Genomic DNA, 27,308 nt, shown 5'->3' on the forward strand with positions numbered 1-27,308 from the left:
TGACGAGTGATCGTCGAAGTGCGACATTCGTAAACCCATACAAAAACAAATCGGCACCAGAATTCAAACATTTCATTAAAAAAATATATATTATAATTTAAAAAAATATAAAAATCGATAAAATATAATTGAAAAAATTAAAATTATAATAATAAAAAAATTGTAATAATTAAATAATAATACAAAAAAGAAAAAAATCCCTAAATAAACAATAAAAACGTAATATATGCTAAATTAAAATAATAAAAAACTAAATAATAATAATAAAATAATAATACAAAAAAGAAAATAAATAAATAAAAATAATAATTTAAAAAATAAATAATAATAATTAAATAATAATAATAACACAAAAAAAGAAAAAACTAAATCAATACTAAATTAAAATAATAATTAAATAAAAAATAAATAATAATAATAAAAAAAGGAATTCAAACATTTCAGAACTTTTTACTACTTTATACTACAATAGTAGAAGTACAGTATATAGAGTACTGTCCTGTAGTACTGCAGTACATCGTCTCTTTTTCCCTCGACACATTAACTCTCATTCTTTCCTCAGATCAATATCACTCTTCCGTCTCCGTTTCTCTCTCTGTTTCCTGCACAGATCGATATCTGCTCCTCCTTCTTCTTCCCTTTGTTTTATTTTACACTCGTCTTCTTCTTCTTCTCCTCTTTTAACGCTGTTTTCACCACAGTCTGTTTATGACTGAGATACAGTAACGTCTTCATTCCTACGGCCTTTTCTTCTTGTGTTAAATAAATGTTAAATAAATAATTCTTTAAATAATTAGAGAATATATGATTTGAATCTTTGACAAAAACATTTTTTTATTTTTTTTTTATTTTACCTTCAGGTCTAAAATTTCAAAAATTAAGAATGTGCAATTTGAATTTTAGATAAAATTGTGGTTAAAAAAAGAAGAAGAAGTGGTAAATCAATTTAAGCCATTTCATTGGCTAATTAAAGACGATATGATTTGAATGTTCAATAAAATTGCTTACATTTTTTATTTTACCTTAATTTCCGAAAATTAAAAAAAAAATGATTGGAAAAATTTGTGCAGAAATTCAACTAGAGTCATTTCATTAAAATTAAATTAAATTAAATTAAATTAAATTAAATTAAATTAAATTAAATTAAATTAAATTAATAATTTCTATCTTATCTTCAGGTGTAAATTTTCCAAAAATTTAAGATTGGAGAAATTGGAGCAGTAATGCAGTTAATGTAATTTCATTGGTTAATTAAGATTTAATGATTTGAATGTTAAATAAAATGTATTTAAGTTGAATAATTTGACCTTTGGAACCTAAAATTTACCCAAAAAAAAGAAAAAGAGAATAAGAAATTGGAGCAAATTCGGCAATTCATTAAATTAAAGTCATTTAAATAGCTAATTTAAGACAAAGTACAATTTGAACGGTAAATAAAATCGCTTTAAGTAAAAGTTTTTTATATTTTAAAAATGTACGGTTGGGAAAATTGGAGCCGCAATTTATTTGAACAGGAAATTTAAAGACTGTGAGATTTGAGCGTTGAATAAAATTCCTTTCGTTTTATTGGTGATTTTACTTAATAAAATTAATAATAATGAACTTTAGATAACATTTAACCTGTGTCAGAAATGCATTTATTTTTAAATACATGGTTATTTTTTGGGGGTTTGTTTCTGTTATTACTTTTTTCACCCGTTCATACGAGCGGGTAAATGCTCTCGGTTTGACTTTAACCAACTTAACTGTTTCTCAATAGTTTATGTCTGACTTTTTAAAGGATTAGTGACACTAAAAACAAACTGATTGGTGATTTTAGAGCCTCTGTCTCTGCGGGGTTTTGTTTTTTAATGTGATGGATGGAACAGATTCTACTGCTGTCTAGACCATAATAATCTGCACACACACACACACACACACACGCATCATCCTGCACAGTTTGACGTCGACGATGAGGATTAAAGGCTCAATGTGTTGAACTCTGTGCTGCAGGTGTGATAATGATCACAGCCGAGACTTTTATCAGGAATATTATCATCTATAAAGATTACGTCTTGCAGAATATAAACCAAATTACCAAATTATGACATCGACGATGTGAGGAAACACAGATCGAGTCTAAAACGTCGACTAGAAGCTAAAGTTAGCACAAAGAGAGAACAATGCGACTCTTTTATTTTGAGGATTTAATCACACGGTTCTTACGACACAACCACATCCAGGGGGCGTGTGTCCGAGTGCTGCTTTAAAGCCTGAGGCAAACTCTTCAAAAAAAGATGAAACGACCCTCTTTCATTCAATCACGGCTGTTTTTTGGCAGGTGAACTCGCGCCGATCGGTTGTGATTTTAAAGAGCAGGTTTTTCCAGCAAGAAGAGACGTCATTTCCCCGCAGAGCGCCGTTGAAATGCTTGTGTTCAAGTGTGACATAATTGGTCAATTAATTCAACAATCGCAGTTTTGTAGCTATAAATATCTAGATAATGTTCCCAAATGATAACAGTGAACCAAACACGGCACCAGCGGCTTTAGGACCCGGTTACGCAGGATTTTTTTTTTTTTTTGGAGTCATTGTGATGGTTAGATGGAGCTGTCTCCACTGCCCCCTACTGTCCCTTTATGGAAAACCAGCCTTGCAAGATCAGGTCAGAAGAACACACACAGATTATGTGTCCTTCAGTGACCAAACGGGATATTTCAAAAAACACGATATAAATATGCTATATAAAGACGCATGTGTTAACGCATTAACGCAACGTTAGCGCATGGCGCTTAACGCATAACACATAACACATAATGCATGACAATATTAACGCATAACGCAACGTTAACGCATACTGCAATGTTAACGCATGACGCATAACGTAACTTTAATGCAAAACGCAACGCTAACGCATAACGCATAGTGCAATGTTAACGCATGACGCATAACACAACTTTAACGAATAACGCAACGCTAACGCATAATGCAATGTTAGCGCATGACGCATAACGTAACGTTAATGCAAAACGCAACGCTAACGCAGCGCTAACACATAACGCAATGTTAACACATAACGCATAACACAACACTAAAGCATAGAGCAACACTAACACATAGCGCAACTCTAACGCATAGCACAGCGTTAATGCATAACGCAGCGTTCACGCATAACGCAACATTAACGCGTAACGCAACTTTAATGCATAACGCAACGTTAACGAATAACGCAGCGCTAACACATAGCGCAATGTTAACACAACGCATAACACAACTCTAAAGCATAGAGCAACGTTAACACACATCGCAACGTTCACGCACAGCGAAACGTTCACGCACATCGCAAAGCTAAAGCATAGCGCAGCGCTAAAGCATAGCGCAGAGTTAACGCATTGCGCAACGCTAACGCACAGCGCAACTCTGACGCACAATGCAGCCTTAACGCACAACGCATCGTTAACGCATACCGTGTTTCCATGACGACTGACCAGAAAAAGACTCATGTTTACGTGACTCCCGATTCTTAAAATGAGTCTCTAAAGTAACGCTAAACTTTAAAAAAATAGGCACACATGCGCAGTACACAGGTACGCTGGTTATTTGTAGCGCTGCTCTTTTCCTTTAATAAACAGACCGCTCCAGTTCCACTGTATGTGGCGCTAACGACGCTAAGGGAGCTAACGGAGCTAATTGTTAAACGGTGCCTGGACTCCGGTGCTTCGGCACGTAAACATGACGTCACGCGCGCCTTTTTCCGGTCAGTGGTCATGGAAACGTGTCATACATTAACATACGTTAACTTAACGTGCAAAAACATACGTTTTTGGCTTGATTGGACGATTATCGCTAGTCCTGTCAGCTTTCTTTAAATGTGCGATATGAAATGAATCAAATCAACCACACGTAAGAAGACATAAAAACTTTGGTAAATTTGGTAGAATATGTGACCTGAAAACACAACCCCCCCCCTCCCAACATGTCCATATAAGGAGTTGTGTATTATTCCCACGGCGATTTACTCAGGGTTAAAAAAAAAAAAAAAAAAAAAAAAAAGGGAGATTAAATTCTCGTGTAATTATGAAACAGTGAACTTTGACAACAAGCGATTGAAAAAGTGACCAAAAAGTGTTGAAATACTAAACTGTAGGGACTTGCACAAGCGGAGCGTCCACGATTGCCTCACGCACAAGTGTGTGCTTTTAAAGACGAGGGCTCCTCTCCTGGTCTTCATGTCCTCCCACACCGCTCCATCACTCCGTTTCACCACTTCACTCCCTCCCTCACTCACTCACTCACTCGCTCGCCCACCTTTTCCATCTCTGCCTCCACTATCCTCCCCCCTCCTCCCTCCTCCCTCCTTCTCCGCTCACACCGCTTACATAAAAGTCGCCTGCAGCGTCCACGCGAGGATAAATCAACACACATAAACACGCCGACTCATGGTCTTGACAATCTTCCAACCGCGCTGATGCTGTATTTGTTTAACAAAGTGACCTTCTATATTTAGACGCGGCGTCCCAGAGGACGCTCTAAAAATGGACTGTGACTCGGTGTGTGTGTGCGTGTGTGTGTGTGTGTGTGGCTACTTTGGCTTTATCTGCTCGTCTTGTTCGGAACATGTCGGAATTCTTTGGTGGTTTTTGCGAGTGAGAGAAATTCCTCTGGAAAAACCGAACCGACGGCAGCGTCCGTGGTTCCAGGGGGGGTTTTTCCCCCGACACCCGAGCGCAAAAAACACCACAAAGGCCCGGCGCGTTTGGTGCGCGTTTTGCGTGCGCCTCTCAGATCCACGGATCAATGATGGCGTCCACGTTTATCAAGAACCGACGGCAGCGTCTGTGGGCGAGGGTTTTTTTTCCCGACACCTGGGCGCAAAAACACTACAAAGGCCCGGCGCGTTTGGTGTGCGTTTTGCGTGCTTTTGCATTCGCCTCTCAAATCCACGGACCAATGATGGCGTACATGTTTCTCAAGAACCGACGGCAGCGTCTGTGGTCGAGGGAGTTTTTTCTGACACCTGAGCGCAAAAAAAAAAAAAAAAAAGCCCGGCGCATTTTGGGTGCATTTTGCGTGCGCCTGTCAGATCCACGGAGTAGTGATGGCGTCCACATTTATCAAGAACCGACGGCAGCGTCTGTGGGCGAGGTTTTTTTTTCCGACACCTGGGCGCAAAAACACCACAAAGGCCTGGCGCGTTTGGTGTGCGTTTTGAGTGCGTTTTGCGTGCGCCTCTCAGATCCACGGATCAATGACGCGGCGTCCACGTTTATCAAGAACCGACGGCAGCGTCTGTGGTTGAGGGTGTTATTTTTCGACACCTGAGCGCAAAAAAAAAAAAAGAAAGCCTGGCGCGTTTTGCGTGCGTCTCTCAGATCCATGGATCAATGATGGCGTCCATGTTTCTCAAGAACCGTCTGTGGTCGAGGGGCGCAAAAAAACACAAAGGCCTGGCGCATTTTGGGTGCATTTTGCGTGCGCCTGTCAGATCCACGGACCAATGAAGGCGTCTACGTTTCAACAAGAACCGACAGCAGCGTCTGTGGTCAAGGTTTTTTTTCCTGACACCTGGGAGCAAAAAAAATACAAAAGCCTGGCGTGTTTCGTGTGCGTTTTGTGTGTGTTTTGAGTGCGTTTTGCGTGCACCTCTCCGATCCACGGACCAATGAAGGCGTCCACGTTTCTCAAGAATCTACGGCAGCATCTGCAGTTGAAGGTTTTTTTTTCTGACACCCGGGTGCCAAAAACACAAAGGCCTAGCGAGTTTTGCGTGTGTTTTGCGTGCGTGCAATTCTCAGATCCACGAATCAATGATGGTGTCCACGTTCACATGAATATTTCATTTCTGACCTCCTTCGTCCTTTCTTACATCCACATTGTTTTGTATTCAGGCTCCAGAGCCGAGGGAAAGAGTGAAGGATTACCTCATGTGTGTAGTGCTCGTATATATATATATGTGGAGTGTGTGTGTGTGTGTGTGTGTGTGTGTGTGTGTGTGTGTGTGTGTGTGTGTGTGTGTGTGTGTGTGTGTGTGGGCTGAACAAGGATCCGTTGTAAATATTTGCAAATCTCTTACGGAATCATTTTAATGAATTTTTGAAATTCAGGAAATGATCCATCGCCCTGATGAACTTTGACAGTGAGCTGACTTTCGTCACAAAAACAAAAAGTATCTCGGAATGACTTGAAATTTGCCATCATAATAGTCGGCATCGCCCTGAACAAGGATCTGTTGAAAATATTTGCAAATCTCTTACGGAATAATTTTAGTGAATTTTTGAAATTCAAGAAATTATCCATTTGTTATGATGCACTTTGACAGTGAGCTGACTTTCTTCACAAAAAGAAAAAGTATCTCGGAATGACTTGAAATTTACCATCATATTAGTCGGCATCGCCCTGAACAAGGATCCGTTGAAAATATTTGTAAAAGTCTTAAGGAATAATTTTAGGGAATTTTTGAAAATCAGGAAATTTGTTTGCCCTGATGCACTTTGACAGTGAGCTGACTTTCTTAAAAAAAACGAAAAGTATCTCAGAATGACTTGAAATTTACCATCATAATAGTCAGCCTCGCTCTGAACAAGGATCCGTTGAAAATATTTGCAAAACTCTTATGGAATAATTTTAATGAATTTTTGAAATTCAGGAAATTATCCATTTGCCCTGATGCACTTTGACAGTGAGCTGACTTTCTTCTCTAAAACAAAAAGTATCTTGGAATGACTTGAAATTTACCATCATAATAGTCGGCATCGCTCTGAACAAGGATCAGTTGAAAATATTTGCAAAACTCTTAAGGAATAATTTTAGTGAATTTTTGAAATTCAGGAAATGATCCATTTGCCCTGATGCACTTTGACAGTGAGCTGACTTTCTTCTTCTAAAAAAAAGTATCTCGGAATGACTTGAAATTTACCATCATAACAGTCGGCATCGCCCTGAACAAGGATCCGTTGAAAATATTTGCAAACCTCTTAAGGAATAATTTTAATGAATTTCTGAAATTCAGGAAATGATCCATTTGCCCTGATGCACTTTGACAGTGAGCTGACTTTCTTTTCTAAAACAAAAAGTATCTCGGAATGACTTGAAATTTACCATCATAATAGTCGGCATCGCCCTGAACAAGGATCCGTTGAAAATATTTGCAAACCTCTTACGGAATAATTTTAATGAATTTCTGAAATTCAGGAAATGATCCATTTGCCTTGATACACTTTGACAGTGAGCTGACTTTCTTCTCAAACACAAAAAGTATCTCAGAATGACTTGAAATTTACCATCATAATAGTCGGCATCGCCCTGAACAAGGATCCGTTGAAAATATTTGCAAACCTCTTAAGGAATAATTTTAATGAATTTCTGAAATTCAGGAAATTATCCATTTGCCTTGATGCACTTTGACAGTGAGATGACTTTCTTCTCAAACACAAAAAGTATCTCAGAATGACTTGAAATTTACCATCATAATAGTCGGCATCGCTCTGAACAAGGATCCGTTGAAAATATTTGCAAACCTCTTACGGAATAATTTTAATGAATTTTTGAAAATCAGGAAATTATCCATTTGCCCTGATGCACTTTGACAGTGAGCTGACTTTCTACACAAAAACAAAAAGTATCTCGGAATGACTTGAAATTTACCATCATAATAGTCGGCATCGCCCTGAACATGGATCAGTTGAAAATATTTGCAAGAGTCTTAAGGAATAATTTAAGTTAATTTTTGAAATTCAGGAAATTATCCATTCGCCCTGATGCACTTTGACAGATACAAAAAGTAGAAGAAGAAATAAATAAAATGAGCAGATGGGGGAGAGAGAGAGAGAGAGGTGGTTCCCATGTGAGAACATGATCTGTGTGTGTTAATGTGATACTACACTGTATGTTAATATGAAAAAAAGTCTGTCAAAAGAGGTAAAGAAAGACTGAGAGAATAAGAGAATACACAAAGACCAAAAAACGAGGGGACGGAAGGAGACGAAAAACATGAAAAGGTGACAAAGTTAAGAGTCAAAAAGGAGGAACAGAGAAAAACAAGAACAAGCGAAGTAGAAAGAAAAGGAAGTGGAGGCATAAACAAAGCGAGAGAACGGTTTGGGATTCACCAAATACAGTAATCGTCTGTTTCCAGAATAGACTCGGCTTCTCAAACATAGACGCGGAACGACAGAAATAGACTTTCTACAAAGGAGTTTGCCGAGTGGTTAGTGGCATGTGTGTGTGTGTGTGTTTGCAGACGACTCTCAGCTCTCCGTCTGTCAGATTGAAGGGAATCCACACACACACACACCTGCAAACACACACAGCTGCAGAGAGACCCACACGTGGTGAACCATGTCATGATCTTATCGCGTGCAGACGTGCACTCACTCATTCATCTACAAAAACGGCGGTAACAACAACAACAACACCACGTGGTGTTTCAAGGCGAAAAACGCACACCTGTACAAATACACACAGGGTTCCCAAACATGGCTTGGTTGACATCAAATTCAAGGAAACGACGTGAGGGCAACTTGCAAGAGCCTCTTCGCCCATGGCGTCCACTTTTATTGATTTGCAGCAAGGTCTGCATCTGCACAAGTGATTGTCCTTGAGATCGTGGTCAAAGTCAGTCAGTGGTGAGACAGGATGGAGCAGGAGATCGACAGGTGGAGCGTCTGTCTGTTGTTGGTGAAGAGGGAGCTAAGCCAGAAGGCAAGGATCTCGATACACCGGTTGATCCATGCCCTCACCAACAGTCATGAGTTTTGGGTAATGACCCAAAAAACAGGTGGACGAAAGAGGAGCCGGATTCAGCCCAAGAGATGTAGGATGAGGAGCTCGGACATCCAGGAGCGCCTCTCGAGCCATCTTGAGAGGAGCCAGTTGAGGTGGTTCAGACATCTTGATAGGATGCCTCCTAGATGGCTCCCTGGAGAGGTGTTTCAGGCATGTCCTTCTGGGAGAAGACCTTTGGGTCGACCCAAGACACGCCAGTGGAGGTGGTTCAAGCATCTTGATAGGATGCCTCCTAGACATTTCAAGCATGTCCTTCTGGGGGAAGACCTTGGGGCCGACCCAAGACACGCCAGTGGAGGTGGTTCAAGCATCTTGATAGGATGCCTCCTTGACGGCTCCCTGAAGAGGTGTTTCAGGCATGTCCTTCTGGGAGAAGACCTTGGGGCCGACCCCAGACACACCAGTTGAGGTGGTCCGGGCATCAAGTTAGGATGCCTCCTAGACATTTCAAGCATGTCCTTCTGGGGGAAGACCTTGGGGCCGACCCCAGAAAACACCAGTTGAGGTGGTTCGGGCATCAAGTTAGGATGCCTCCTGGATATTTCAAGCATGCCCTTCTGGGGGAAGACCTTGAGGACTGACCCAGGACACGCTGGAGGGATTATATCTCTCGGCTGGCCTGGGAACTCCTTGGGATTCCCCCCCGGAGAAGCTGGCAGAAGTGGTTGGGGAGAGGGCCGGTCTGGATGATGACGGAATGGAACAGAGCCAGGGATCTTGGAATTTGCATTTCCCAGACATCACGCCATACGATCTCTCTTGTTAGTCGCTCACTGTTCTCTCTCACGTGTCACAGTCTACGTACGTAACCCTAACCCTAACCCATCAAGCAATGCAGGCGGTGCGAAACAGTAGGTGGACGTCGTAACAAACGAGGGAGACGTTGACCTTAATATCAATTTAAATTATTTCTTACACAAAATTCAAGCACTTTCAATGACCTATGTCTATTTACAGAAACTTTCAAGGATTTGAAGAACCAACATGAGGAAACTGATTCAAACACAATCCTCTACACTAGAATCGCATTACCGCTCTGTTTAATAACAAGTGTTTGCATTTACATGTTTGTTCGCTGATTTGCATGCACAGGCTTACACACGGCTATTCTTGGTCTTGGACTTTGTATTACGTCACCATAGCAACCTGATCGCAGCCTCACGCTGCGTTCCATTTGCACTTTTCACAATTTCACATAACGCAAATTAGGATTTTCTAAAATGGTATTGCTAACAAAGGCTAACGTGGCTTCTACTCTCTGGAAAGCCATGGACACGGAGGTGGAATCACTTCCAGCTTCCGACATCCAAGTTCTGATGTAAATGGAACGCAGAAACCACAAAACCATAAGCAGTTATTGCCCAACACTAGCATTAACGAAACACAACTCGCGCGTTAATCCGAGATGGGAAAATCTCAAAACGCCGACCAGTATCGGATTGTTACCGATACATATTCCGATACATATTCCCTAGTTTTCAGTCGTACTAGCTCGTACCGTTCTGCGCGGGAATGTCACCGGGCGACACGAGTACCCGGTTAGCCGTTTTTGAACGTTCAGGTCGTTGCGGTTTGACAGTTACGCACTGCAGCTTTAATGCGGTGAGCGCACGCGATACGTAGGACGCACTGTATGTAGGACACGACGTCTTGTGTTTGGTGTTGAAAACAAAGCTCGCGTCGGGTAATCCAGTTAGTGAACACACACACGCACACACACACACACACACACACACACACACACACACACACACACACACACACACACACACACACACACACACCTACCTTAAATACAAAGGAGTCTTCTCTAACCAGCCTCCTCCTCCCTCCATTACACTCTCAACAAACACATCTCTAGTTTCACAAACATCCCACTTTTGTGCAGCTTTTCCTTCTCAGGACTCAGAAATGACTCCAAAAATGAGGTTCCTCTGCCTCGTTGGGACCAGGTTTTGGTCTCAGTGAGGAAACACACTTTACTTCACTCAACCTTAACTCGTTTATCCTTAACTTTACGCGTTGGTTTGGTCCTCACAAAGACGTACGAACAAGAACTCACACACACACACAAGTGGGTCCTCCCTTCTCACACTGACATCTGATCGGATCGTGTGTGTGCGTGTGTGTGTGCGTGTGTGTGTGTGTGTGTGTGTGTGTGTGTGTGTGTGTGTGTGTGTGTGTGTGATCTCTGCTCTAAGTTTCAGAGGAAGTGGCTTCTCGCTTGCAAACATCAGTTTCTTTCCTGGTAATATTCATGTGAAGTGTGTGTGTGTGTGTGCGTGTGTGTGTGTGTGTGTGTGTGTGTGCGTGCACTTCATCACCTTCATCACCCAGATTGAAAAGCGAAGGCACACAATAAAGAAAACCTGATGGTTTTTGCGTGTTTTGTTGTCTTTCTGATAAGACGCCAACACCTCGATCTCTGATATGATTCACCGTCTGGCTCTCGCCGTTTAAGCTCCATGACTCAGCGAAAAAGAGAGCGCCGCAGACAAAAGGCCGAGTCAGGGACCGAGATGGAGACGGAGAGAAGTTGGCGTTGGCTCGTGCGAGCGCTTCTTACTAATGTGATTACACGTCGTCTTGTCCACGTCTTCTTGGCCCCGAGTACGAGGAGAAAGAAGCATCCGCGCGGTTAAGCTAAGCTAAGTGCTCAGCAGCGCGCCGCCGGAACCGCGGAGGTCAAAAGGTCATAAACGCTTCGGCGATTGACAGAGAATCAACGAAAACACGGCTTCTCTGCGGCGGTTAAGGCCACGGCAAACAGGAAGTAAACGATGAGAACAGGAAGTACGTGACGGGAACAGGAAGTACAGCAGAAGGCGAGCTCATGTGGCCGTTCAGTGTCTCTTTTTTTTTTTATTCTCTGGTTTGACGTTGAAAAAGCACAAACACTCATTCATCCATTCATCTTTTCATCCATCCATTCGTTTAACATTAATTTGTTCATAAATAAAAAATAAATCATATTCACCATCTGTCCTCCATCAGATTCATTCATTCATCCATCCATTGCATTAACATCCATCATCCATGCAATTTGTTCATTCATCCATTCATCATATGAACATCCATCAAATGAATGTCCATTCATTCATTCATTCATATCAATAACCAACCCTCCATATCAATCATCCATCCATCAGCCCTCTAGCATATTCACCACTATTGATCCATTTAATGTCCATTCATTCATTCATTCATCCATCATATTAACCATCTGTCCTCCATCATATTCATTCATCCACCATTGTATTAACATCCATGCAATTCATGGCAATTTGTTCATTAATCCATTCATCATATTAACATCCATCAAATGAATGCCCATCCATCCATTCATTCATTCATTCATTCATATCAATAACCATCCGTTGATTTAGTATCATGGATCATCCATCATCCCTCCAGCATATTCACCACTATTGATCCATTGAATGTCCATTCATTCATCCATCCTCCATCAAATTAATGTGAGTGTTCATTCATTCATTCATCTAACCATCCATCCATCCATCATCCATATTCACATCTATCATCGACCCAATCAATGTCAATTTGTATCCACCATCCATCCATCATTCATCCTACTAACCATTCATTCATCCATCATATTGACCATTCATCCACCCATTGTATTAACATCCATCATCCATTCATCCTATTGACCATCCTTCAATACGCATATATATTCATCCATCCAGTGTATTAACCATCCATTCATTCATTCATTCATTCCCCTGTCCATCATCTCTGATTAGCTCACAGTAACTGTATCTGTGTGTCGTGATGACGAGAATCAGAAGTCAGTTAAAAACCACACACACACACACACACACACACACACACACACGCAGTGTTTCAGTCAAAGCCACTTCCTTCCAGCACAGTCACACTGACGCTGAGCGTCTGTTTTTAACGTCCACTCTGTTTCCAGTCACACCGTTGACCTCCAACAACACCTGAGCCATCGAACCTCAGAACGTCTTTGACCTCTGACGACGACAAAACACAGGCGATGGTTAAGGGTTCGATTCCTGGCTTCCCGGCTTAAGGAAAAGTGTCTATCCTTAAGCCTAACACCAGGTCTTAACCCTGAAAAGGATGGGGGTTTTTTTTGGGACCTCACAAAGCTATAAAAACACACGGTCGAGTCTTTACAAGAAGTGTCACGAACAGACGTTAAGTTCACACACGGTCACTCTTCAAGTGACACTTCAAGTCATTCAGTCACACACAGAATAACAACATTTATCCCATTTCACAGAAATAGCACGACTGCACAAGAAAGATGCTTGAATGTGTGTGTGTGTGAACTTCCTGTTAAAGGGTTTGTTTAAAGTGAGAGGGACTGACAAAACCGCAGCGTGAGTCTATTTTTGGCCACAGAGCGACAGAACGACGAAGAGACGGAAGGGTTAAAAAAAAATTTTTTTTTACAAAAAAAACAAGATGTGCACAGACGTGAAAAACAAGAGGAAGGTTTAAAAGAAGAAGAGAAACATGAGCGTCGTCCTGTTTTACAGTCCGACACCTCTGACGGTGTAAGGTGACAGCAGCAGAACAGTGTCACAGGAAACACTGTGGCCTCAGTGTCTCATTCACACACACACACACACACACACACACACACCGACCTGCTTCAGTCATCACAGCGATTTCTGCTTTTGCACGTTTTTCGTTATCATTTCCTTTATTTTTTCTCCAAAGTACAAAAATAAACTCCAATCGCCGTCAACGACACGTTCGGTCTTTTTTTTTCCCACACTGCACTTGTTGACGTGAAAGAAATGTTATCGTCAAGAGAGACAAAACTTTTGAATCACCCCAAAGGTCGAGGTTGAGTCCAAGTGAACGTTTGTGCTTGTGTTTTATTGAAAGTTTTTATCAAGATAAGGGAGAAAGAGTTTCGTGAACATTGAAAAACCAAAGTCTGATCAGGTCATTCTTGAGTCCAAGTGAACGTAAAGAGTTTTTATAATCCCTCAATCCAAGCGAACGACCTCTGAAGCTTCGAAGTTTTATTCACTTCATCTTTGAGTCCAAGTGAACGTTTTGGTGCCAAAGTTGAAAGGATTCTCTTGAATCACAAGGTCGCGGTGTCCTTTGACCCCTAAGGTCGAGATCGAGTCCGAGTGAACGTTTGTGCCAAAGTTGAACTGATTTATTAAAAGTCTTTTCAAGATAAGGGAGAAAGGGTTTGTGAACATTGAGAAACCAAAGTCCGATCAGGTGTTATTCTTGAGTACAAGTGAAGGTAAAGAGTTGGTGAGTTCACGTGAAACTTTGACCACTGAAATCTAAATCAATCCATCAATCCAAGCGAACGTTTCTGCCACATGTCAGGACACAACGACCTCTGAAGCTTCTAAGTTTTATTCACTTCTTCTTTGATTCCAAGTGAAAGTTTGTGCCAAAGTCGAAAGGATTCTCTTGAATCACAAGGTCGCGGTGTCCTTTGACCCCAAAGGTCGAGAACGTTCTTGTTCCAAAGTTGAACTGATTTATTAAAAGTCTTTTCAAGATAAGGGAGAAAGGGTTCGTGAACATTGAAAAACCAAAGTCTTATCAGGTCATTCTTGAGTCCAAGTGAACGTAAAGAGTTTTTACAATCCCTCAATCCAAGCGAACGTTTGTGCCACATGTCAGGACACAACGACCTCTGAAGGTGCAAAGTTTTATATTCACTTCATCTTTGAGTCCAAGTGAACGTTTATGCCAAAGTTGAAAGGATTCTCTTAAATCACAAGGTCGCGGTGTCCTTTGATCCCTTAGGTCGAGATTGAGTCCAAGTGAACGTTTGTGGCAAAGTTGAATGGATTTATTAAAAGTCTTTTCAAGATAAGGGAGAAAGGGTTCGTTAACATTGAAAAACCAAAGTCTGATCAGGTCATTCTTGAGTCCAAGTGAACGTAAAAGTTGGTGAGTTCACGTGAAACTTTGACCACTGAAATCTAAGTGAACATTTGTGTCACATGTCAGGACACAACGACCTCTGACGCTCCTAAGTTTTGTTCACTTCATCTTTGAGTCCAAGTGAACGTTTGTGCCAACTTTTGAAAGGATTTATTAAAAGTCTTTTCACGATAAGGGAGAAAGGGTTTATGAACATTGAAAAACCAAAGTCTGATCAGGTCATTCTTGAGTCCAAGTGAACGTAAAGAGTTTTTACAATCCATCAATCCAAGCGAACGTTTGTGCCACATGTCAGGACACAACGACCTCTGAAGCTTCAAAGTTTTATTCACTTCATCGTTGAGTCCAAGTGAACGTAAAGAGTTGGTGAGTTCACGTGAAACTTTGACCAATGAAATCTAAAACAATCCATCGATCCAAGCGAACGTTTGTGCCACACGTCAGGAAATGTCCGATCGTCGTCATCACATTTATAAAAACAAACATCGACCTCTGAAGGTGCAAAGTTTTATATTCACTTCATCTTTGAGACCAAGTGAACGTTTTTCTGCCAAAGTTGAATGGATTTATTCAAAGTCTTGAAGGGAAAAGGGTTTGTGAACATTTAGAAACTAAAGTCCGATCAGGACATTCTCGAGTCCAAGTGAACGTAAAGAGTTTTTACAATCCCTCAATCCAAGCGAACGTTAAAGCTTCAAAGTTTTATTCACTTCTTCTTTGAGTCCAAGTGAACGTTTATGTGCCAAAGTTGAAAGGATTAATTAAAAGTCTTTTCAAGATAAGGGAGAAAGGGTTTGTGAACTTTGACCACCAAAGTCCGATCAGGACTTTCTTGAGTCCAAGTGAACGTAAAGAGTTTTTACAATCCCTCAATCCAAGTGAACGTCAGGAAATGTCCAATAGTCGTCATCACATTTATAAAAAAAGAAAAACATCATCACTTCATCTTTGAGTCCAAGTGAACGTTTATGTACCAAATTTCTCGAGTACAAGTGAACGTAAAGAGTTTTTACAATCCCTCAATCCAAGCGAACGTTTGTGCCAAACTACTAAGATATCAGTTCCGTGAAGATATATCGCGATTTTTTTTACGGAAAACGTCCCGCTGTTAGCATGGCGGCTAACAGGCAAACACACACTAGTTGATAAGATAACACACATTAGCCCGTTCGCTAACACAGACAAACGCACACCTGTCCAGAATAGAACGCGCTCGCTCATTAGCGACGACACGAACGCACACACACGCTTCCATAAAGGGATATTTCATTTTTTAGGTCCGACCGATACTGATTTTTGGTTTTTATTATTATTTTATCTTGTTTTTGTCATAGTTTGTCAATATTTATCATGTAAAACCGGGCAAAGAAAGCTATATATTTTAGAAAAGAGGACGACGTTCGTCACAGGAAACGAACGGAAAATAACAAAGACAGACGCGGAAGTGAAGGTTGGACAGAGGAGACGCATGAAGGACGTGATGAAAAGGGAGGACAGATGGACGGACTGATGGAGAGAGCACAGGTCGGAGAGGAGGAGGAACGACATGAAGGAGGACGAGATGAAGCACAAACAGGTGGCGGCCATGAAAGAGAGGAAGTGGAATGAGAACAAAAGATAAAACAGGGGAAGTGAACAAAAGCTTCGCTGTCCTTCTTAATATTTCTGATTCCTCTTTTCTATTTTAAAAAATCCTGCAAAAAAAAACACACAGATTTACATATATATGTGTATATCAAATACAGGAAGTCATTTTCAGTGACTTTCAATTCCTAGAAAAGTGAGTTTTTAAGACTCAAAAATGTCACAATTCAGTTATTTTTTTTCAGGACCTTCGATTTTCCCTGAATGTGAGAGAAACTTTTTTTTATTTAAAAAAAAAAAAGAGGCAGCGAGACACGAGGTCTAAAAAAATAAAAAATAAAAATACAGCGAGTTATCGTTTTTTTAATCTTCATTTTCGGGGGTGAAATGTGACGAATAAACTCCCGCGTCAGTCGTTTTCTCTCTAAAAGCCCGACTCACCTGCCAAAGCCTCAGCAGCTGCCAGCAAAACACCTTTAATTAGCAGACTTTTTGCACCGTCACTGTTTTCATGCAAAGGCCGAGTCATCGGAAAGACTGAGCGATGAAGTCACCGCCGCTGAGCGCACGCCAACTTATATTTGATTTGACCATCAGTGGATGAGTCTCAGCCATCAGTTTGATTACGGTTTATTTTTGTGATGATTTTGTCAATAAAAATGGCCCTGGACTCACTTTTTAACAATGCTATCAAGCTAGCTAGCAAGCTATCATGACAAAAAAAAAACACAATTTGTGTATAATTTACGGCCAAATCTTTAATAATAACAATTATTTTAAAGAGATGTTTGGTAAATTGATCAAAACCCGATTAGATCTTAATATACAGGTTGAGAAAACTCGGTGAATTTGTTTGACGGTAGCTAGCCTAGGAGGTTAAAGCTCCGCCCACCGCCGGATTTATTCGCAATAAATGAATTTGCTCTCTCATCGTCCTCCTCTTCCTCACATATACTTGACACACCGGCGTTTTCTACGCACTCCTGAACGATTTTGAATAAATATGTAAGAAATATGACAGGAATTGCGATATCGCGAAGTTCTCGTCGGTCAAAATACGTAAAATACGATGTGTATAATGGATCGAGACGATAATTCATCAAAAATTATATTTTGACACGCATTTGAACATCGCAGCCATATTGCGATTTAAAATTTCCGATTAATTGTTCGGCCAAGTACCACCAGAGGAAGCTCGGTTCACTGCATCAACGTTAGCGCACGTTAGTGGACGTTAGCGCACGTTAGCGCATGAATCGTTTCCATGACTGCCCGGAAAAAGACGTTTGCGTTTATGTGCCATGACACCGGATTCCATGCACCATTTACCAGTTAGCTCCGTTAGCTCTTTTAGCGCTGTTAGCACGCCGACAGTCGAATTGGAGCGGTCTGTTTATTAAACGAAAAGAGCAGCGCTACAAATAACCAGCGTTAAAAGCGTGTAAAGTTTAGCGTTACTTTATAGACTCATTTCAACAAATCGGGAATCACGTAAACATGGCGTCACGTCACGTCTTTTTCGGGTCAGTTGTCATGGAAGCGCGTCGTGCGTTAACGTTGACGCTGTTAACCGTCGTTATCGCGTTAGCGTGCCCAGCACTAATAAACAGAATATTATATAATATAACGAATAACATTAAATACAGTTGCTAGCAATATTTTTAAATGGTAATTAAAATATTAGCATTAAAGTTTCTTTAGTTACGGTTATCCTCGTCATTATTTATCCGTTTTTGTGCATCGTGAATATGTTTTTTATTGTGAAGTGCACGCCATTTTATATCAAAACAAGCGCTTTTACTTTGAAATTCTGTCAAATATCATCATGAACATCCTGTATTGCCCACTCGCTCGTGAACAGTTGGGTTTCCCACCCCACCCCCCCCGTTTTTTTTGTGTCGTTTTCTCTAGGCCGGCCCCCTTTTGACCAGACTGGATGCTCATTGGCTCCCCCAGGTCATTGGAGTTTGACACATCCGTGTCTTAAAGGAACGACAAACACGGAACGTTTGTGTTAGCGACGGCTTTTCCGGACGGAGAGTGAATCACAGCCACTTTCCATCCATCCATCCATCCATCTATCCATCCTCCTCCATCTTCCTTTTAGTTATATTCTCTCTCTCTCTCTCTTTTCCATCACTTCCTCCATCTCTCTCTCTCTCTATCTCTCAGTATTGACCCACACACTATTGCAGCTGTATCACATCAAGCCAAGGGCATAAATCAAAGTGCGTACACACACACACACACACACACACACACACACAACACTGGCCATCCCACACACTCTCCTTAAGCCATCTCTGTTTACTGTCCCACACACACACACACACACACACACACACACACACTATATCTCGTCCTCATCACCACTGCAGTGAACACCCACACACACATTTCTGCCTGTGATTTCAAAGCACCAGTGTAGGAAATCCATTTTAAAAAGAAATAAATAAATAAATAAAAATATAAAAATAAATAAATAAATAAATAAAATGGAAGCACTAACTTGTTGGTCACCGACTGCTTATATAACCCGAAGTTGCTGCTGCTATTTCAGACGAACGCGCGAGGAATGAGAGAAAATCTAACACATTATTGATTCTTCCTCACATTCAAAAATAATTAGTAATAATAATAATAATATAAAGCCAGATAAGATCTTTAGAGAGAGAGAGAGAGAGAAAAGTGGGTCAGATCTGAAAAGAAAAGGTCCAATTATAGTTTGCATTATTCATTCTTTTTAGATCGTAATCTGGACGGGAGAAATCTCCCGAGACTTCGGGGGGAAATGAAAAGTGACGAGTGACGGCAAAGACGTGCGATGAGAGTTTGGATAATGAAGAACGAGGGGGAAAGAAGTGTTTGGAGAAGCAGGATATAATAATGAGAGGAACAGCTGTTTGCTGCGTGGAACTTCAGAGACGTCGCCGTGAATGCTAACGCTCCGAGTGCTAACGCGGCTTAGAAATTTGACGTAATTTATCACTCAAAACACTGGTCGCGTCCCATTTGAGAAGTTTGGGGCTAGCCAAAAATAATATACGATACATAAATCTAATAATTCCTGCAGAAAATTCCAAAACACAGTCACTCCAAACTAGCATGCTAACGATGACTTAGCAAAAAACAATAGCTAGTTAGTTGCAAAGCTACAGTGAGCTTCCTCCAGCTCTTTGTTTAACTAAATTGACTCACAGTCTGAAAAACACAACGTTACGGTCCAATTGTTGGTGAAATGGAAAGGTTTCGCAAGCTAGCGCTAGCACGTTTCCCCAGCTGGCTAGCATGTAAACTGTGAGCTAGTTAAACAGCAACTAAGCAACTTTCTTAGGGAAGTAAAGTGAATGGTTAAAATAAGTATTAAACATCAAAATGACAGTTTAATTCTTTTAAAATTAACTACAGATTATTTCTATTTTTTCACAGTTTTTTTTTAGCTTTATTTTTGGGAATAAAAGCTTGCTAATTTCAAAGCTACAGAGTGTTTCATCCCGCGATTATATAACTCTTTGTTTAATTAATTGACTCACAGTCTGAAAAACACAACTTTGCGGTCCAATCGTGGGTGAAATGGAAAGATTTCTCAAGCTAGTGCTAGCACGTTTCCCTAGCTTGCTAGCATGTAAGCCGTAAGCTAATAAAACAGCTACTCTGCAACTTTCTTAGGGAAGTAAATTGAATGGTAAAAATAAATGTCACCGTTTAATTCTTTTAAAACTAACTACAGATTATTTCTATTTATTTACTGTTTTTTTAGCTTTATTTTTGGGAATAATAGCTAGCTAAATTCAGCTAGAGAGTGTTTGATCCCCTGATTATATAACTCTTTGTTTAATTAAATTTACTCACAGTCCGAAAAACACAAATGTAAGGGTTTGTCAAGCTAGCGCTAGTGCGTTTCGCCGGCTTGCTAGCATGTAAGCCGTAAGCTAATTAAACGGCGAATCAGCAAACATCACAATATGCTTTTTACGACACTGAGTTTAAATGTTTTAAAACTAATTACAGATTATTTACATTTATTCACAGCTTTTTGGGGCTCTTATTTTGGGAATAATACCCCGCACAGAGGTCAGAAAGTATATAAAACAAAACCCTCGTATGATCAAAACACGGCTATCAGGTGCAATCGCTCTATCGATCGTCGATACCGAGGCTGTGAATGGCGCTGCGCTCCACTGTAGTAAAACGTCGTATATCTGGATTTAATGTGCGTTATTGACAGGCTGCTACATGTAGAGCTAAAGTATGTTCTGTGGATTTATGGTGATGGCAGTAAAAAGCACTGGGAGACGTGCACTTCCATCCTAATGAGGATTGAACACTCACTACCATTCAGACATTACACTCTCGTATGTTTAATAATGATGATTCCAAACCATTATCGTCAGGTCTTTACCATTACAGCAAAGACAAATAAGGTGCTCCATCGTCTTATATTCATATTAATGTATAATTTAGATGCACAAACAACAGTTTTAGAATTAGAAACATTAGTCTGAACAGTAACGCGATAAAACATTTTAATGTATGAAAGAAATCGAGATATCTTGAGGTATAATTAGATATCTAAATATTATTTATCTTAAATGACTTGGGTTTTATTTCGTAGGTTTTCGTGAGGTAAAGTAATTATTACCAGTGATTTTAGTCCCGGCAACTTTTACCTTGGATAAAAAGGTCCGGGAAAAATAACTCCAGGTAAAACTTAATGCTTAAAGGTGCATTATGTAATAAATCTAAAGCAACTGGCCGTAAAATCCTCCTAATATGTCACAGAGACTCAGGAATAATGTTCATATAACAAACTGAACTCACCAACAACAACAGTACAGACAAAATATTTGCATTAAAAAAAAAACATTTTGCAGACTGCAAATCATGTTTATGTTTTGAAATCATGTTTTGGCGTCATTTGGCGCCACCTACCGCCGTCTACCAATCATTGCAGTCAGTAGAGTCTCAGCTGCCGAGCAACCACGGGTTGCCAGTGACGTCAGAAAACGAAACCTAAAAGACCTCGGCCTTTTGAATTTGAATGTAGTAACCGTTTTTGGCCACATTCTTACATATGGCACCTTTAAGTTTTTATCGTTACATTAGCATCACTAATAGTCAAGCTATTTGTTAGACTGTCACCACTTTTCGAGTAGGGATGTGAATCTTTGGGTGGCTCACGATTCGATTCCGATTCTTAGGGTCACGATCTGATTCAAAATCCATTCTCGATTCAACCGATTCGATTCATACGATTCTCGATTCAAAAGTTGACACAATGCATAGTGTGTTAAGGCAAATTGTGGCATCAAAACAATACAGTTTGTATAAGATACTGTGATAATGTGATCACACAAAGGCAAACTTAAAGGCGCCATATGTAAGAATGTGGCCAAAAACGGTTACTACATTCAAATTCAAAACACCGAGGTCTTTTAGGTTTCGTTTTTCTGACGTAACTGGCAACCCGCGGTTGCTCAGCAGCTAAGACTCTACTGACTGCAATGATTGGTAGACGGCGGTAGATGGCGCCACATGACGCCAAAACATGATTTCAAAACATAAACATGATTTGCAGTCTGCAAAATATATTTTTTTAATGGAAAATATTTTGTCTGTACTGTTGTTGTTGGTGAGTTCAGTTTGTTATATGAACATTATTCCTGAGTCTCTGTGACATATTAGGAGGATTTTTATGGTTTGCAGTTGCTTTAGATTTATTACATAATGCACCTTTAAGACAAAAGTTAACATTTATTCATTCAAAACAAATAAAAACTTAATTACTGTACAAAAAAATAACAACTTGCATAAATAAAAGCTTAAACGAGCTGCCTTTTTCTCCCAGAAGTTACGAAAATAAACTGTATACAAATAACACAAACTGGTGGTTTTTTTATTTTTTCAAAATAGAAACTTTAAAATATATATATATTTTTTTTTTTTCAAAAAAGTTGAAGTTTATGAATCGATTCAGAATGGTGGATGATTAGAATCACGATTCATATGTGAATCCATTATTTTCCCCCCCGCCCCTGTTTTCGAGGCTCACACAATGCAAATACGTAGGTTTCTTGCTTTGATGAATCTGGCTGTTGGTGAAAAAGACCGAAAGTGAAACGGGGTCGCCACATCCTTTATGTCTGCTCTGGATGTGTTATACACATATATATATATATATATATATATACGTGCAGTATTTGTATATATATCGCAGCTTTGAGGTCCATTGCTGGAGTTAAAGTACTGACACATCGTGTATGCTAGCGTTGGATGGTCTGACTCGTCCACCCCGCAGATCTAAACACTGGCATTATTTCAATTTATAAATCCGTCCCGGTGCCGCTGCCATCAGATCTTTGAGCCAACATTTTTATGTTCCGTTCCAAGAGTCCGTAGTGAATTAGGTAAAAAGGGCATTTAAATACAAGGTATAAGTTTCGTCTTTCGGAAGCAGCTCGGTTGAGTTCTTTCGACAGACAAACAAGTTAGTGCAAGTCTTTGGTAGAAAAACAGAAAAGGTTCAAAGAGATGTCGAAACAACCAAACACACACACACACACACTCAGCGAATCAATTTCCACAGGTCTCGTCTGGTAGAAACTCGAGTTTTTTACGGCGTCAGATAATTAGCAAATCTCTGCAGTGACATTCACTTTGATTACAGCGCAGACTGAAAGACAGCAGCTTTAACAGAGCAGAGCGCTGGTCCATCAAACGCACACCTGGCAGAGAGCGGACGGGCTTTCGTTAACCCGTGAACCAGACGTCGTAAAACCGCAAAAATGCCCAGTAATATTTGAGGGTGAAATCTCCCCGACTCGTTCCCTCTGAGGCCACGTTATCAAAAACAGTTAAGATATTCAATTACGGCGCTGAACGTCCTCCCCGGCGGAATGGAAATGACACGGCAGGTCCTTTGAGGAACGACACCCGGCCGCATCTGTACAATTATTTAGCGACACTCGACCGAGGAGCTGAATTAATCAGCGGTGTCGGGGATGTCATGTCACAGCTGATAAGAATTAGCACCTCCTTAACAAGTGCCGGCAACACGCCGACTCGCTAACAAGTACGGTAACAGGCAGGGGACACAATGAGGCGAGGCGTGACTGAGGGCGAACAGGCGCGGTGGCGGGGAAGTGGGGAGGGGGGGGGGGGGTGAGCAGTGAACAAACAAACAAACAAACACATGAGGACACTCTAGTCTCAACCCTACAACCTAGATGTCCAAACCTTCACTCATTGTCTCACTCTGGTCCTCACCAACCATCTTGGTCAAGACCTCCAAGAATAAGAACGCCATCTCACAAGGCTGCCAATAATCCTACTTGGAAACGTCCTTGGTCGCCCCCACTCATGTTGAGGACACTCTAGAGCAGGGGTGCTCAAAGTTTTGATACCTGAGGGCCAATTTAGGAACCCAACATCGGACGGAGGGCCACCAAAGGAAAAAAAAAGAAAAAAAACCCAGAAAGAAATCCCATTTATAATCATTTTAATTGCAGTTCTACAGTTTACACTTATTGGTCTGTATCCAGTAATGTCCAATAAACGATTTAACAAGCTCAGTAGCTCCTGGATTAAAACTATCAACTGTAATTCATTGCGGGGCCGCCAGAAATGTTTCTGCGGTCCGCCATTGGCCCGCCGGCCGCACTTTGAGAACCAATGCTCTAGAGCAAGGCTAATCGACTTAAGGGCTGGCGGCCAGATCCGGCCCTTCAAGCAATTTGGACCGACCCGCGGGCCCATTAACCCATAAATAACGAATGTATTATTAAAAAGCCTTTTTGCGTATTTTGGTACCTGAATATTATCGGTACTGTTACTTATATTTCTGCAAAAATAGCCTATTGTAACCATTGCACCGTTAAATATTGTTTGTAATGTTGTAAGAGCCAACTGTGACTGTTATACCCAAATGTTGGTGGTACTGTAACTGCAACTATTTTTGCACTATATACGCAAATCGTATTGTACCTAGGGGGCTATTCAACTAAAATGGCCAGCTTTTCGGAAGGCTGTCAACCCCTGTACTACTATTTTTGTTGCATGTACAGTAAACGGATACAGAATGTTATAAATTATTTAGCGCTTATTTATTGAAGTGGCTGCTAGTTTTGTGCAAAAAAAGGTAAGTAACAAAACCACCAACATTCAGGTTACCACTGCTACAGTTGGCTCATAGTGCAAAACATTCTGGTACATACATAGGCCGCCTACAATTACAACTGTGATAGTATTTGCCAAAAAGGGACGCAAAGTGTTGCAAAGTGCCAGAAAAGCAAAGTGGCAAAGCTTCGGTTTTATTGACTTTTTAGTAATACATTCATTATTTATGGGTTAATGGTCCAAATTGAATGGGCCCCTAGGCCTTAAGTTGAATGGCCTCGATCTAGAGGATCAAGATGTGACCATCTCCCTCAAAGGGACAGCAAAGCTTGACCATCGTTCCAACCAAAAGCAAATCCAAGAACGAGCTTTCTCTGGCTGTCCGTCACAAATCAGCAGAAACTGTTGCAAACGTCAACTGTGCACTTAACATCCGTTGACGCTTCCTGGTTTCGGCTGTTTATGGAGCAGACCATTGGCTTGCGGGGAGGAAGTTCACGAGCAAACAAAGAGATCAACAAACATTAATCCCATCGAGTCCATCGTTGTCAGTGAAGATAATCCCAAACTAACTTAATCTAGGTCGCACGACTGAAGGTACACACAATCTAATCAACCCACACTGACAAAGAACTAATCAGCGCACTGTAAACTTTGACCGCACAACTACCACTACTCCCATTGACTGCTGTCGACCAATGGGAAGGCAGCTCCATGATGACATCTCTCCAGTAAAATTGAGGTCTGATCTTTTACCACTGAACAGTTTTTAAGTGAATAATCCGGTACTCTATGATCCTGGTTTTTAACCCATAATTCTCTGGGGCTGTAGCCGTGACAACCTCGGTTTCAGCCACACAGTTTCCCCACACGTCCATATATGGGCACAACCATCACATCTCCAAACACCACGTTACGGTGCCGTCCGTCTGAAGAGATTATCCAATCCATAGCAGACTGATATCCAATACCGGTATCGACTCCAGGAACATGCAGGACAACATTACGGCGCGCAGTCGCCATGGCGACAGGTATCCCATGTTTCCTATTGATCCAAGCGTGTTTTATGGCCAACAGCCAATGGCAATAATACATCACTGTTTTAAATGGTGAATGGAGAACCGTGTCGTTGTTGCGTTTACTTTTTCAATTAATGCTTTTCTGATTGTGGACGTAAGCTCATCAATAACTAATGAGTCAGTTGTGTGTGTGTGTGTGTGTGTGTTCCAGTAAGAGGCTAATCTCACACATCAATATCTTACAGTAAAGCCCAACAAGTAGCCACCAGAGATACAATGTGACAATGTCATTGACTCTCAGAGATCAGAACATGACTCATCTTCATGCTGAAGAAGTTGAGCGAAGAACGTGACAAAGACAGGAAGTGAACCGGGCCCGAGCAGGAAGTCAGCTGACTTCAAACAAGTTGATAATAAGATCAGCAGTTTAGGTGTCGATGAAGTCACAGGGAAAAAAAGATGAGCCGTTGACACTTCATGTAAGTTCCGACACACCCGAAACGTTTAAGAAGAAAAATGAGCTAGAAGTTGGTTAAAAGGCGACAACCCTGAAGGTTTTCCAGAGCAGCACAGAAGCTACTCTTTCTCGTCCAAACACACACACACACACATTCACCTCCACCCTCACGTTTGCGCCTACCTTGGCCCTGATTTGTCCCGACGTCGACACTTTGCGGATCAGTTTGTGCGACGTTTCCTCTTGTTCGCCGTCACTGTCCGACGACTCCTCTCCGGCTTCTCCGGCCTGAGAAAAACAACGTGAAGTCAAGTAAATGTGAAATTTTTCTGAGAGATATTACGACAACAAAAACATAAAACACCGTGGACGTGAGGAGGATTTCAACAAAACTTCGGGTCTCAGAAACAAGACCCTGTGGAACACCTAGACAAGAACAATCCAATGTTGGATCGTTGAGAAAGAACTACGACATAGAACAGTTTTAAAGTACGATAGAAGTAACACTGATGCTAAATCATTTGCAAATAATTACAGAACTGACCACTTTTAAAGCTGAAAGAGCGGAACAGCTAGCATTAGCAGGAGATCCGCAAATTTGATACTCCGGACCCTCCCATTTACCGGGCTAAATGGAAAAATGCCGGCGTAACAACTGTTTGTTTTCTTCCGCCAACGCCGTTTTTTCTCCGTCCTCGTAAAACGCTATATCGCGAATGTGATTGAAATCTGACAAGTCCAGGGTATTCGTGTTCAAGTGAACGCCGGTACACACATCCAAACACTGACAAAAACTACCCACATGTAGCAGAGCTAGCTGGCGGCTGTTTGCCGGGTACTTCGAGAGCGCACGCCCGCCACGCAGAGCTGCATGACGGGCGTGCTCTCTCGGGGCGCTCGGCAGGTAGCCGCTCGCTAGCTAGTTAGCTAGCTGCTTTCATAAATGGTCGCTGATTTGGCAAAGCATCATGGGTAATTTCATCTTCCACTTCCGCATCAGAGCTCACTACATTTTGAGGGTTGATTATAAGGGAAAAATCGCATTTCCCCTTGCTAGGGTTAGGGGGAAAATGTAGGGTTAGGGGAGGTATTGGGACAGGGCCTTAGAGTGTCCAATGAGCAATGGGGATTGGGTAACTTTGCTCAAGGGTACCCCAGGCCTTGAACCTGGTAGGGATTTGATCGCAAAACCCTCCAGTTACGAGCCCCATTCACACAAATCCGTTGGGATGGCCCAACATTTTGTCCTTAACATGCCGTGGACACGACCCCGTGGAACACCTCGGCAGAACATCGGGTATGCCTTGTTGACAACCGCTCATTCGTAGCTTTAAATGTTTTTACGATGCACCACTTACGATGTGCGTCCTCTCTGCGTCCGCTTGGGGCGACCCCAGCGATTCGCCCGGCTCCGCCACGTACAGGACGTTGGGGTTCAGTTTGGACGCCAT

At 41.3% G+C, this 27,308-nt stretch overlaps 1 protein-coding gene across 1 annotated transcript in view; it reads right to left on the reverse strand.

Annotated features, from left to right (window-relative positions):
• Window positions 1–27,308, reverse strand: part of LOC310944973 (diacylglycerol kinase delta) — a gene marked incomplete at both ends in the record, with an annotated part of 70,652 nt that extends 43,344 nt beyond the window's left edge. Inside the window, 2 exons of the mRNA XM_083910843.1 lie at window positions 26,041–26,145; window positions 27,216–27,308. Of these exons, the coding sequence (XP_083766969.1) occupies window positions 26,041–26,145; window positions 27,216–27,308 (198 nt within the window). The remainder of the gene's footprint in view (window positions 1–26,040; window positions 26,146–27,215) is intronic.

This window comes from Microchirus variegatus (assembly GCF_963457635.1).
Source record: "Microchirus variegatus genome assembly, chromosome: 2".
Taxonomy (NCBI): Eukaryota; Metazoa; Chordata; class Actinopteri; order Pleuronectiformes; family Soleidae; genus Microchirus; species Microchirus variegatus.